Genomic DNA, 13,407 nt, shown 5'->3' with positions numbered 1-13,407 from the left:
CATAGATGCTCCTCCGGGAATAGATTGCGTCTCCAAGTATGGATAGTTGAAGTGTCCCAAGCTAAAGCTTGTCTTAGCAAGCCTACTTTTAGCTATAATAATTTTTAATTCAGGAAGAGACAAATGGCATGTTGGTACGTACTTTATTTTACTTCAGGGCTCTTAAGGTGTGTAGCTCTTACGTCGTGAAACAGTGGCATGTTGCATTCAGAAGCATGTTGATGTAGGGCGAGCGGGCTGTATTGTTATGCTTCTCCCTGCAGCAGTTATGCACTTTGGAGTGGCGAGGACTGAAAAGTCTATGGAAAAAGGTACTTTTTGGCCTGCCACTATACTTCTCATGAAGTAGAATACATTGGACAAGTATATCTCCCGATTCACAGTTTTCTCATTACTTTCATCTGAGAAGACTGAAGCAAGGTATGTAAACAATTAAAAAGTCATCACAATCAGTTTAATTAAGTGCATAGAATAGCAATCAGTCATGTCAATAAAAATAAAACAATTATTTTTACATCAAGTGTGCTTTATTTCCTCCACAGGTATTCTGTTAAATAAAGCACCATTTATATACTGCCAGGCCACAGCTAAAGAGGATTCTTTACAGAATCAAATTTCTTGTGGTTGTTCCGTATACAAGTAAACTTAATTTTGATAATAAGAACCACAGCGATCGGAGGCAATCTGCCTCTATTATAAGGTACAAAACTGGCACAGAGGACACCATATTATACACAGTAAAAATGCTGTAAGTTTAAATTACATTGTACAGGGCCAGAGAACCCTGTGCCTCCCAGACAGCCATATTAAATGAAAGCCACTACAGTGAACTCTTAATTACGTAAAACATATTCATTATCTGATTGCCCTTTAGAAAGTATACTGAAGATGCAAATTTTTTCATCTGAAGTTTCTGCCTGGCCAAGAATTAAGCCTATAAATCTATCTTGCCATTCAAGCAGAGAGCACTGGACGAACTGAAGCACGAAAACAGAAATAAGCAAAACTTATACAAACAGCATCAGGTGGGGGGAGGGGTGACCAGAAAAGTAGACATGCTACATCTAATGTCAAGAAGCAGCTTGGTTTCCTTTGCCAGATATCCTCGTGACCACATGGATTGTAGATTCAATGGTCCTACACAGGGTATCTAGAATGTCGTGCTGCTGCATGTGACTAAAGAGTCCTCTGGAATGGCCACAGCTGAGTGATAAAGCCGCCTCAGGGTCCTGGGAGGGCAAAGCTTGACCGTCACAGCTTCTCAAGTCAGCTAAGTCAGACAGAACTGCAGAGAGAGAAGTAGAAGGGAACTCGGATTCTTCCTCAGCAAGGTTAGAATCCTTGGAACAGTGGAGGTCTCTCAATTCCTTACAGTCTTCAAACCTACCATTGTTGGACTGTTCTTCTGCATGCTGTGACCTGATATTTGATGTGTCTTCTGAAAACGAAGATGGAACTTCCATTCGGTATTCTTTAACAGAACTATTTTCAGGGGAAGGAAGATCTTGCTCGGTGCCTGGGTCGATAATTGAGGAGTCTCTTGTCTCATTGTCTGAAGTGCTAGTTGGGGTCAGGACCTCCCGGGTTTCTGTCTTCATGTCACTGATGCAGCTGTCGACAGTGTGCTCCTCATCGCTGCTAACACGCCGCCTTTTAACAGGAGTCGCCCCTTCATCATCTGTGAAAACGGACATGAAAATGTCTCTGAAAAGAGTTATTAAGATCATATTGGGGGTGTTTGCATTTTTTAGCATTTATATTCAGGAGGCTCACACAACTACTGTAAAATCAGTAGTGGAGTGTATTTGTCCCTTCTTCCACCCCCTAAAGTCAGTATTTTATTAGTCTGCAAAGCTAACCTTTAGTTTTTCTTTCTTTGGCTTCTTGCTCTTGGAGTGAGTTTCTCTGCTGCAGACAAGTCCTGCATTTGCTTAAAAGCTCTTGCAGAGTTGGAATTAGAGCCGGGTTTAATTGTTTGGGAGTATGTACCGACAGGAGCAAAGCAAGTGCTCGTAAGTCCTACAAAAATCCAAACAGAAACATTTTAAATTCCAAAGCCAACATTTTGACACAACTGTTAGTAGTTTAAATGCACATGTTTATTACTCTTCCAGGAATCCATCCTGGTTCCTCTGGTATTTTTAGAAGAATGCTAAAACTAGAAAGCCAGTGTTACGATACTACTGTCTTTGTATTTCATTGGTTCTAAGTCATTAATACCATTGTTCTTTGCACCACACCACTTGACTGAAGACCTAAACAATGTTTTCTGAAAATGGGAAAAAAAAAATCAGTAATAAAACTTATACAGGAATTTTAAAAGCAAACCCTGAATGATCCATGAACAATTGAGGCCTCATTAATCTAGGAGTCAGTTTTCAAAGATGCTTGATTTCTGGTGGGTACCACAGGTCTTCATGCAGCACTGTAATCCACCCTGGCCTCTAAGCATTTTGTTACGTAGGAGGCAGCTGCTGGACATGTGCATGTGCCTGCACATGCTGGTGGGTGTGTTTCACTTTTCTATAACACGGCTTTCATGGACGTCTATACAAGCAACCAATTCCTCAGCTTTAACTGGCTTTATAGGCAGATTATTAACTTGATTTTCAGTTCCTTATGAGTCACAGGCACTAACAGAAACAACACAAGTAACATTTTAAAAAATTTGAGCATGTAAAGGGAATGTCTCCTGTTTGTGGTTTTATTGCCCTTAGCATTTTATGACATTGGCTCACGTCTTAAGGTGACAGAAAGTATGCTACATACATAAAGGCAGAGGGAACACATTTTCATTTGGTTAGTTTTTCATCATATGTGAGTGACTTCCAGAGTCTGAATAAGAAGTTAAAATTATGTATATACTAAGGCCAGATTTAGAGTTGATGTAATAAGGAAAGTTTGAAAGTACATGACTACTGCCTTGTATAGTTCTTACCCCATTTAGGGCAGCACTTGCTTTGGAAATTTCAACTCTGTTGGTGAAATCAGACTGCAGGTTCTGATACTGATTTATCAAGTTTGTAATAAGGGTGCTGATCAAATTGGCACAGTTTGCTTCAGAAAACACTTGACCTTGAACCTGAAAAAGATGATTTAAAAAAAATCTCCAAAAGACCAACACAATGAAAACAACCATTAACTAACTGGAAGTAACAAGTTGAGTTTCCAACTTGTGACATACCTTTAGAAGAAAATGTGTCATGAATGTGTAGACAATGTTGTTGTTTAGGAAAGTTCTTTCATCCATTAGGATGCATTTTATATATTCTGCAAAAACAGGATCTTCACACAAAAGCTTGATGCAGTTTTTTGACATAGCAGACTAAAAGTGGGGAAAAAAAGCACTGATTGGTTGAGCACTGAAATAAGTGCAAGTCTTAAATACACTGCTTATGATAGATACACATCCAAAGTCACTTAACATCCTATTGGAAAAACCACTTCTCTTTGGCCATGCCATGTGGCTTGTGGGATCCTAGTTCCCAAATCAGGGATTGAAGCTGGGCCCTCGGCACAGTGTCCCAACCACTAGACCACCAGGGGAATTCCCAGAAAAGCCACTTTTACTGGGTTGGCCAAAAAGTTCATTCAGTGTAAGATGTTATAGAAAACTCTGAACAAAGTTTTTGGCCAGCCCAATACTTGAATCTACTCAACTCTTGGTTACAACTATACTCCCAATAACTTAAATGGGTAAGTGTTAAGAAGAGACTTGTGACTTGTAAAAAGTCTGAAAGGCAAAACTGAACAAATACATTTTAAAAGAAATGCAGCCTTATTATCTAGCATTAAGAGTTAAATAAGGACTAGAAAAGTAAGACTAACAAATAGGATGTTGTTTTCAGGGGAAAAGAGATAACCAAACCACACACAAAGAAAAGATAAATTTTAAATAATTTTATTCCCTACAATGAGTTAAAACTTGCACTATATAATGTCATAACAATAGTAATTTGCTTGGTAAATCCATTTCCCCCACACCTTCATAAATATTGCAACAGTAAACAGCAAATCTCTTTTCCTAATTGTCTCACAAAGAAATCAGTGGGTCCCAAAATATAGAAATTGTACTAAAATTTGGTTTTCCTGTTTTCAGATGGTCATGGCTCTTAAACACAAGTAGTATGTCTTTAAGTATATTCCCTAGATTATTTATATGTGTTTTAATAACAGATCATTTACATGGAATAAAAAATGGACTATTTTTTTAAAATAGGACAAAGTTTAGATAATACTGTACATGCATATACTTGTGGTAAGTAAACTGCTTAAGGTCAATCCAAGAAATTAGGAGTCAAGTAGAACTGGCACCCAGGTTTTCAGATCCTTGGTGTCAGGAAAATCTGCCTTACTCTACCAGTAATAGTCTCTGCCTATGATTCCTGCACAGCACAGATGGCTTTTTCTATAGGGCTGCTAAGGCTTTGGAAGCTTGAGGTGGTTTGACTTTGTTTTAAGGGAAGTTGGGGGGGGGGGGGCAGTTCATGAAGTCTGTGGGAAAAAAGCCAAGAGAGTAGTGCAGTGCAGTAGCAGATAAAGCAATAGGGAAGTGGCAGGCAGAGGCAAAACACGGAAACCAAAGAAAGCAACCACCTAAATCAAGAAGAATGAAAAAAGCAGCAGCAAGTGGCAGAGTTGGAGGCGGGGCAGGGTGGGGAGGGCAGGTGGCGTGGAGCAAATATCTGTCCCAATTTACTGAATAAACCACTCAACTCAGAAGTCAACCAGCAAGTTGTTTTCTGTGTGTTTACTATGTACTATGCCATATGACTAGCCTATCAAAGATTCCTAGTATAGAAAACAAAATGACATTTCTTTAGGAATACAGATGACTCGGGTAGTCTTTATACTTGTGAAATTCACAGTTTGGGACAGAAAGGCAGAGAATCAACTATTATAGTACCATGTGACATGTATCCATTAGAGCATGCAGCATACAACAGCCTGGGCAGGAGGCTGGACCAGACTCAGAAGTATTCTGGGTGCTAAATGTAGGTATAAGTCCGTGCCAAAGGAATTAATCAACTCACGTCTTCTGGAAATAGGCAAATGCACTCAGGCAAGAAACTGGAAGTTTTTTCAGGGTCTAAAGAGTGGGGTCCTTTATGCTTGATCCAAGGAATGAGCCAAACCTTAAAATCAATCTGATTTCCTCCTCTTTCCCCACTGTTCTTCCTCCACAATTTAACAAGCATTATTTAGGTGCCCACATGAAGGGGTTGGCTCTTAGACTTAAGATAGGAAGGGTACAGTGTTTCCTGTTCTCAATGAGACTGCTGATAAGAAAACAAGTGCACCAGACTCCAAAACTGCTCTGAGGTAATAGATAAGTGAGAGGTAATGAACAGTCTGCTGAAATGTTTTCTGTTAGAGGTTTTGGAATGGCGGCAGGGAGAAGAAATAGGAGAGGTGAGGGAGACCAAGAAGTGGCACATGGCTTCTTGCCCTAACAGCTCTCCTGTCTCAGACTTGCACCACAACTATTTATAATGACCTTTAAATGAGGAATTCAACTAGAAACACCTTGTCTGAAATATCCTTTGTGATAACAAATGTATGGAAAAAAAATTTCACAGGGCAACTAGATGCCCATTGCTTAATAATTATTTTTTCTGTTAACAGTGTCTTACCTACCAAGATTTGAAAACATCCCCAATTTCTAGCCAATTTTCAACCCAGTGTTCCTAAAATTACTGACCACCTGGTGGATGAGATGAAACACCAAATCATCTAAAACTCATTTTCTTTACCTGAGTCTGGCATAGCTCAGTCCAAAGTTTGGGGAACAGTGCAAGATGAAGTGGCAAACCTTCATAGGCAACTAGGACACCTAATAATTGAAAAGAAACCACAATAGGTTATAATTATAAATTACACTACTGAGATACTAAACACTGCAGGTACAATAGTATGGCTATTTCTAGTCATAACTGCATGTTTTCTATGTTTTAGAAATACATAAAATATTTAAAGGGGGGACTCCCCTGGTGGTCCAGTGGTTAAGACTTTGCCTTCCAATGCAGGGAGTGCCTGGTTCAATCCCTGGTGGAGGAGCTAAGATCCCACATGCCTTGCGGCCAAAAACCAAAAACATAAAACAGAAACAATATCGTAACAAATTCAATAAAGTTAAAAAAAAAAATTTAAAGGGGAAGAATTCATTCCAATGTTTTAACCTGTGAAATAATTTTTAGAGTTCAGTATACTTTGACTTCATTTATCTCCCATACCTCATTCCCAGAAGGACCTTTGACAACTTAAACCAATTCATGTTTTTGAGAATTAGAACTTTATCTGGGACCATAAAATTTACTGCAAGTGGTTCCAAAGCTTTCTTGGGTTAAGGTACCACTCCACATATTAGATCATATTACACGGAATTGCTAGAGTGCAGTGGGGATAGGGGGTACAAGTTCAAACAGGATGTGAAGAAGTAGGAAACACATCATTCTCTCCTCTTTTATCTTGTTTCTCCAAGGATAAGATGTATGCCTTTGTAGTAGATTTAGGTAAATTCTGCTCTAACAGCCCCTAGCCTTGTCCCCAGGACCCTTCGGGTGGATCACACTTAGCTGCTGTATGTCAGCATCTTATTTGAAACGTCCAAGGTTTTAACCTTTCCTTCTCTTGACTATTCCAGATATCAAATGTTTCCTTAAGAAATTAGTTCACCTAGCCCCTGCTATCCTACCTCTCTCAAAACACAGAATTTGTAATGCCACAGTCAGTCATAAGTAAATTTTCCATCCTCCAACACTCCCATCCCCCAGGGAAATCATGGAGGTGAAATATAATACAAGTTATCTTCCTACAGTTAAAAAAATTATGAGGAACAGCGGAAGTTGGGAAACATTTTCAGTACAGGGCCAAATAGTAATTACAGGTTTCCCCCAATTATGAAACCTTTCATAAGCTGAAACAACATAAAGTGAAAAAGCAATTTACCTTTTTCCATAAAAGCAAAAATCCCCTTTGCATTTCTTTTGGTTAGCAAAAAAAGGTACTAACGTAGGTATTTCATAAAAGTGAAGTGGCATAAAGCAAACTTTCAAAAATTTGGGAATACCAGTATTTTAGTCTTTGTAGGCTATTTAACTGTTGCAACTGCTCCACAGACAGCACTAAATCAATGTGTGTGGCTGGTCTTTCAATAAAATGTTATTTAAGACTGAAATTTGAGTATCGTGTAATTTTCATGTATATCACAACATACTCAGAATCTCAGGAAAAAAAAATTAAAAATTGTAAAAACTCTTCTTAGCTTGCAGGCAGCTCACTGGTTGTACAAAACAGGCAGCACACAGGTTACTGTTTGCCAACCTCTGTATTAGACTACGGGTCTGAGAAAATCTTAGAGAAACCAGATCAGTCATTCAGTTTAATCATCAAAGGATGCCTAGACTCCCTTTTGTGGGAAAGCCTACCTTCTTTTATTTTCCTGTCAAGATTAATTCCATTTTAAAGACCCAAGGAAACTCTCACCTTTCTCCATTATCCTAACCTAATCTGGTTGGGATTGGAGACATTTACCAGTCATAACATCACAATACACAGAAGCAAACAAAGGCATGTCATCCACACTGATGGCTACAGAGAAGAAAGTTCCTATGTTCCCATGTTTCAGCATTATAATTATTCATAAAAGTACAGCAGGGATTGGCAATAGGCCCACAGCCCATTTTTTCTGGCCCCTTCGCAGAGTCTGCCAACCCCTGAACTAGAGGTTGCCCTGACATAAACCCTCTGTGAAAGCAGGCTTTAACTACAATTTAAGATCCTCTAGACTTTATCCCTATTTTCCACAAATACTAAAAAGCTAGCACTACCACAACAAAAAAAAAACACAGAGGCCTTCTATGATGTAAGATTGTTTTCAAATAATACTGATTCAAATATGTTTATTTTACAAGTGAAGAATGGAATAAACATACCAACATCTATTGTGCTAGGTATGTCAGATAATCACATTTAATTTTCTCATCAACTTTGGGAGGCATTATGTTACCCTCATGTTCCCCACTGTTTTGAATGAGGAAATGAGGCTCAGAGAAATCACTAATCTGCTCAGTTTCATCCCCAAAGCCAGTGAGTGATCCAGTTGTATCTATCCCAGACTTAGTCTGAGTCTAAAGCCCACCATCTTTTCAATAATCAGTTTCCCAAGCTTTAGCCATTCATGTATAATTTTCATCACTGTTTTCATATCTGTCCATCTTCTCTGTTTACTTGATAACTGTGCTTTAGATTCATTCAGAGAAGCTAATCCTATGTTGTCCTTGTCTTAGGCAATGTAACATCCAGGAAAATCATGCATTTGGTATGAATTATTTACTTTTGTAATACAGTAAGATCTATTTCTTAACATGAAAATTATTTTCTCTGGGCCATCTTGTACACTACACTGTGGAAAACAATGCCACCCACAGTGAGCTAACGACATCTCTTTCACATCCTTCCTAATCCCTACTGAGCTGCACCTTTAGAAGGAAGGCCATCGCTTCAAAGCAGGAGTTCAGTTTCTTTCCAGCATTTTCACAAAGTACTGAGGATAAGGTGTATCTAGGCTCTACTCATTTAAGGTAGAGGCCAATGCCATCCTAGTCCACACACTCCTCCTCCAATAGGGGTATCTCACTTACTGGGTGCAAAGCACAGGGAGATGCAATCACCAGCATTCACAGGCACGTTTCCAAGCCTTACCTCAGCAAACAGGATGGGCAGACCTAAAACACACTGGTTCCTGTATTATCACTCATCTTTCTTAATCCTGTGACTTTAGGCATCCTTAACAAGGGTCCTTACCCCAGCCCGTTCCCACCCATGAAGGAACCATGTTCAACAATGAAAAGCTGTTCCAAACATAGTTTTTCCTCAATAGTGGCACCTTATACTGTAGAAGCTGTTGGGTGTGTTATTTAAAAGAAAAATCTTTTAAAGACAGCTTTTGTAGGTAAAATGGTAATACATATGGTTGCTATGAGGATGAAATACTTATATGTATATTTACTAGTTAGGATTTCTCCTATCTGAACTGTGTTATGATTCTCTGTCCAGCTTTCTATAGGAGTATTTATCCCATCCAAGCATTACTCATGGGGAGTGGAAGCTCTGGCCAACGGATGGAAGCCCACAGCTAATGCTCCACTGCAAGACTGAATCAAGACATCTTAGCCTGAGAATATCACATTTGATTCTTCTAATTCCCCTATTTCTGACCTCATACCCACTAAGCAAACTATTGTTGCTTACTCTACTTCCCATGCAGGTTACTGGAAAAAATCTGCTGGCCCTACCATGTAACATTCAGATCACTGTGCTCATTCTTTGTAAATTAACAGACTGGTAACCAACCCATAAATTATACATATGTCTATTAAATGTAATGATTCTATATGACCTCACATAGGTGGATCTGCCCTTGGATGGATAAAAGCTGGCTTCTGAATGACTGGCACTTGTTTCAAGTACATTCATCCTAAGCAGCCTTTGGGGAAACAGCTAGAAGAGCTGTTTCTCCAATCAGTATCACCTTGATACCAAAAAAGCTGAAACATGATCAACAGTTGTGCTTTCATAATTTGAATTTTAATCTGTTTACTTACATCAACTATATTAATTTAACTCTAGAAACGTTGAAGATTATGGATTTTCTAGGTATATCATGTTACTTGCAAAAAATAGTTTAAACCACCTTTCACTTATTAGAGTATTAAGAAAGCTTTCAAAAACTAATGTCAAAGTGATTTTTGTTTTGTGTCTAAAAATGAAAATTAAATTATGAAATCTAGGGATTAGTTAGTTTAATTTTACTTGAATATCTTATTAATCTGCATGTGCACTACTAAGATACCTAAAAAACTTGGTATGATTAGGGTTTGCATTACCAATTTTCTGTTTTGGAAAAAATTTTCCTCAAATATAAATCAATGCATGATGATTACAAATAATTTATATTTAACCTAGAAAATAAAAGTGTCCCATAATTTTATCCTTAATAATCCTCTTTTTCATTTTAACATGTACTGATCTTCCCCCTCGTTCATCAGAATGTGGTCATATTCTGTATTTTCCAATTTGCTTTTTCATGTGATCCAAAGTTATTTCCTATCATTTTATTTTAAAGACTATACTATACAAATGAACTTGACTAAGCTTCTATTGACAGACAATTCGGTTTTTTCCAGTTTTACCCAATACAAACCAAGTTAAAATAAACATCCTATCTTTGTTACTATATACTTAATGAGTAGATTCAGGGTGGATCCCCAGATCTGGTATTGCTGGGGCAAAGGTTATGAACAATCTAAACTGCCTCTCCAAACCAACCCCATTAACAGATGTCCTCTTTGCCCGAACTGTAGTATCATCCAAACCTGACCTCATAGTTGGGAGGGTGGGAGTAGAAATAACTGTTTACTTTCTTTAATGTACTTTACCATCTTACTGAATCCTAAAAACTCTTTGTATACTGGTATTCCTGGCCATTTATCTGATAAGAAGGCAAATATTTCACTCATTAGCTGTATGTATTTTAATTCAATTCATGGCATTTTCAACATGCAGTATTTTCAATTTTCACGTAGTCAAAAATTTCAGTTTCTTATTTATTGTTTCTGGGTTTTGTGTCCTGCTTACATGGTCCTTCAAATCTCAAGGTGGTATTCATATAATCCTATGTTTTTTATTTAATATTTCTAGGATTTTATTTTTCACAATTAAATACTTAATCCTCCTAGGATGTATTTTGGTCTAAGGAGCAAAGACGGTATTAAAATCTTGCCTCTCCTCTCCCAGAAAGCTACCCAATATCTCAATACTACTCATTTTCAACTAATCTGGTATGTCATCTTTATTACCTACCAAATCCTTGTGTATCCTTATGTTTGTTTTGGGGCTGTTTTTCTGCTGTTCCATCCATGTGTTTCCATAGCTGCATTGTATGGTTTTAATCATTAATTTAGTCATTCCTTGGGTATTAATGGGGGACTGGTTCCAGGAGCCCCTGATGCTTAAGACCCTTATATAAAATGGCAGTACAATGATTACAGTGGAAATTTCAATCCACAGTTGGCCTTCTGAGGATATGGAGGATATTTACATAGGTGCTGCTGTGCTTCGTCGCTCAGTTGTCTGACCCTTTGCAACCCCACGGACTGTAGCCTGCCAGGCTCCTCTGTCCATGAGGATTCTCCAGGCAAGTATACTGGAGTGGGTTGCCATGCCCTTCTCCAGAGGATCTTCCCGACTCAAGGATAGAACCCAGGTCTCCTGCATTGCAGGCATATTCTTTACTCTCCCTCTGAGTCACCAGGGAAGCCTATTTACGTAAAAAAGAGGAGAAAATAAATTTTTACATATCAAAATACTGCAATCTCAGACACACTAGTATTATTTCACTTGGCAATCAGCAGCTTTGTTCATATTCCCTGAATTCTCTCCCAACTTTCTGTCTCTTCTATCCCCATGCCTGACTGTCCTCACTTTAACAGCACTTCAACCCTCCCCTCTTGTTGCCAAATATAGTTTCTTGAAGAAACTATACAATTAAAACTCCTTATCAACTCTCTGCTTCCCTTCCCAGTTGTTAATTGGGCTTTGCTTTCTCACGCTATCTCCTAGTTGCCTCTCCCTGGAAATAGTTATTTCAGCTAGAAAACTGGGACATAATCTCTCCATTTGTAAGAAGCATACGGAAAGCAATGCTTTCAGTTCTTTGTTTTACTTCATATCCAAAATAATGTCTAATTTTCTTCATTAAGATATAACCATGAAAAATTTCTTTTCCTGCTTACTTTGTTAAAGGTTTCGGTTGATATATATCTAGAGCTGTCCTATGCAATACAGTAGCCACAAGTCACATCTGGCTATTTAAAATTAATTTGGTTAAAATAAAAAATTCAGTTCCTTAATCACATTTCAAGTTCTCAACACTCACACGGTCAGTGGCTATCATACTGTGGATGGTGATGCAGTTGGAGAATATTTCCATCCTGCTAGAAAATTCTAAAGAACAGTCCTATGTAGAGAACTGAACACCATGAGCCAGCATAAATGTGCTTCCTGAGTGTAAGTGATGAGGAGCATAAAATATGATGAAAGTTGAATCAGCTAATGGGGATGGCTAGGTGTGTGTGTGTCCTTTCTTTTCCTCCCTCTATGTTTAATTTACCAGAACTGTCTATTTGTGTTAGTGAGGAAGACAGTCTCACACAGGGTGAAACATTCATTATTTGGTCAGAGTTGTTCAAGTAGGTAAGACAGCTCCTCACATAACTTTTGGTATAAATCACATGGACACAATTACTAAGAACTTTTCTTGAGGTTAACATCTTTGTAAGTCTTCCTCCTTATCTGGGAGCAAGACTGTCTTATTAGAACTCCTGGGTATTTCCCTACATTTGATCGTTGCCACTGCTAGATTTCAGCTTTTTATAGCCAAGTGCCACAACCCAATTATATAATCATGATATGGCCGATATGAACATATCCTCATCTGCCCATTCCCCGATCTTCAGCCACACACATATACAAATCTAGCTAATGGAAACAGGTGGAAAGAACACCCTTTCAAATCTGAAGACATTCTAATCACTTACCAATAAGCTGGTTTTTCTGAAGAGAAATTATCCCTGACAGTTGTTACACTTCCTTCTTGGATAACAAAACCTAAGGTATATTCACACCTTTGACCCTATCTATAATGGATCAAAACCTTTTCCAAAGGAAGGAGGGGGTTGTGACTGAGAACAAGCACAATGCATAACTTCCAGGGTGCAGTAATATTCTACTTCTTGACCTGGATGGTGGTTCCATGAGTATTTCACCTCCCATGCTCTTGATACAAAAACTATGGTACACCGGAGAGGATCCTGGGCCATCCCTAAACGTAATAGATTCACAGGACACACAGAGCCTGAGAACTCTGGAGATTCTGAGACAGGGGACATCTGGAGGGCTACATTTCTTCTAAAGACTAATCAGCTAGAAAAAGTCACCCAAAGGGAGCAGTCTTCTAAGAGCTTTCAGCTGCATCCTCAGAGAGACAATATTACATAAAAATAATTCAAGGTTTTCCCCCTTTTATAATTCACTGATTTTTTTTTCTATTTCTCATATCTTCCTTTTCAAATTTCCCTTCTCACTCATCCCTCTATTTTATGAGACTTACCTCCTAATTTACTCATATATGCACCTCTGCTTCACCCTGGCAAGTCCACTTAGCTTGCTCTTGGTGTTTCCAGCTCCAAAGCACAGCTGGCACTATTGATTTTATCTTATCCTCAATATCAGGGCTGGGGAAGTCCATCTCTAAGCCTGCCTCCCTAAACAGAGCAGTTTTTGGTTTTTAAATTCTGCTGGGCAGATGGAGGAGGACTTGGGCTTCTATGTACAAAAGTGATGAGC

The 13,407-nt window shown here is 38.5% G+C and overlaps 1 protein-coding gene across 4 annotated transcripts in view; it reads right to left on the bottom strand.

The window, feature by feature from the left end:
* Nucleotides 1-126: 126 nt before the first annotated feature.
* Nucleotides 127-13,407, bottom strand: part of USP34 (ubiquitin specific peptidase 34) — a 242,422-nt gene continuing 229,141 nt past the window's right edge. For 3 of the 4 annotated variants that reach the window (XM_081588454.1, XM_081588457.1, XM_081588455.1), the window contains 5 exons: nucleotides 5,754-5,833; nucleotides 3,185-3,325; nucleotides 2,939-3,082; nucleotides 1,860-2,019; nucleotides 127-1,678 (listed from right to left, as the gene is read on the bottom strand). In XM_081588454.1, the coding sequence (XP_081444580.1) occupies nucleotides 1,071-1,678; nucleotides 1,860-2,019; nucleotides 2,939-3,082; nucleotides 3,185-3,325; nucleotides 5,754-5,833 (1,133 nt within the window). In that variant the 3' untranslated portion in view covers nucleotides 127-1,070. The remainder of the gene's footprint in view (nucleotides 1,679-1,859; nucleotides 2,020-2,938; nucleotides 3,083-3,184; nucleotides 3,326-5,753; nucleotides 5,834-13,407) is intronic. The other variant, XM_081588456.1, reaches the window with a different exon arrangement.

Source organism: Giraffa tippelskirchi, chromosome 4 (genome assembly GCF_054371585.1).
Source record: "Giraffa tippelskirchi isolate mGirTip1 chromosome 4, T2T-mGirTip1v1.2.pri, whole genome shotgun sequence".
NCBI classification, from domain to species: Eukaryota; Metazoa; Chordata; class Mammalia; order Artiodactyla; family Giraffidae; genus Giraffa; species Giraffa tippelskirchi.
This window is presented reverse-complemented; position numbering and strand designations above follow the sequence as displayed.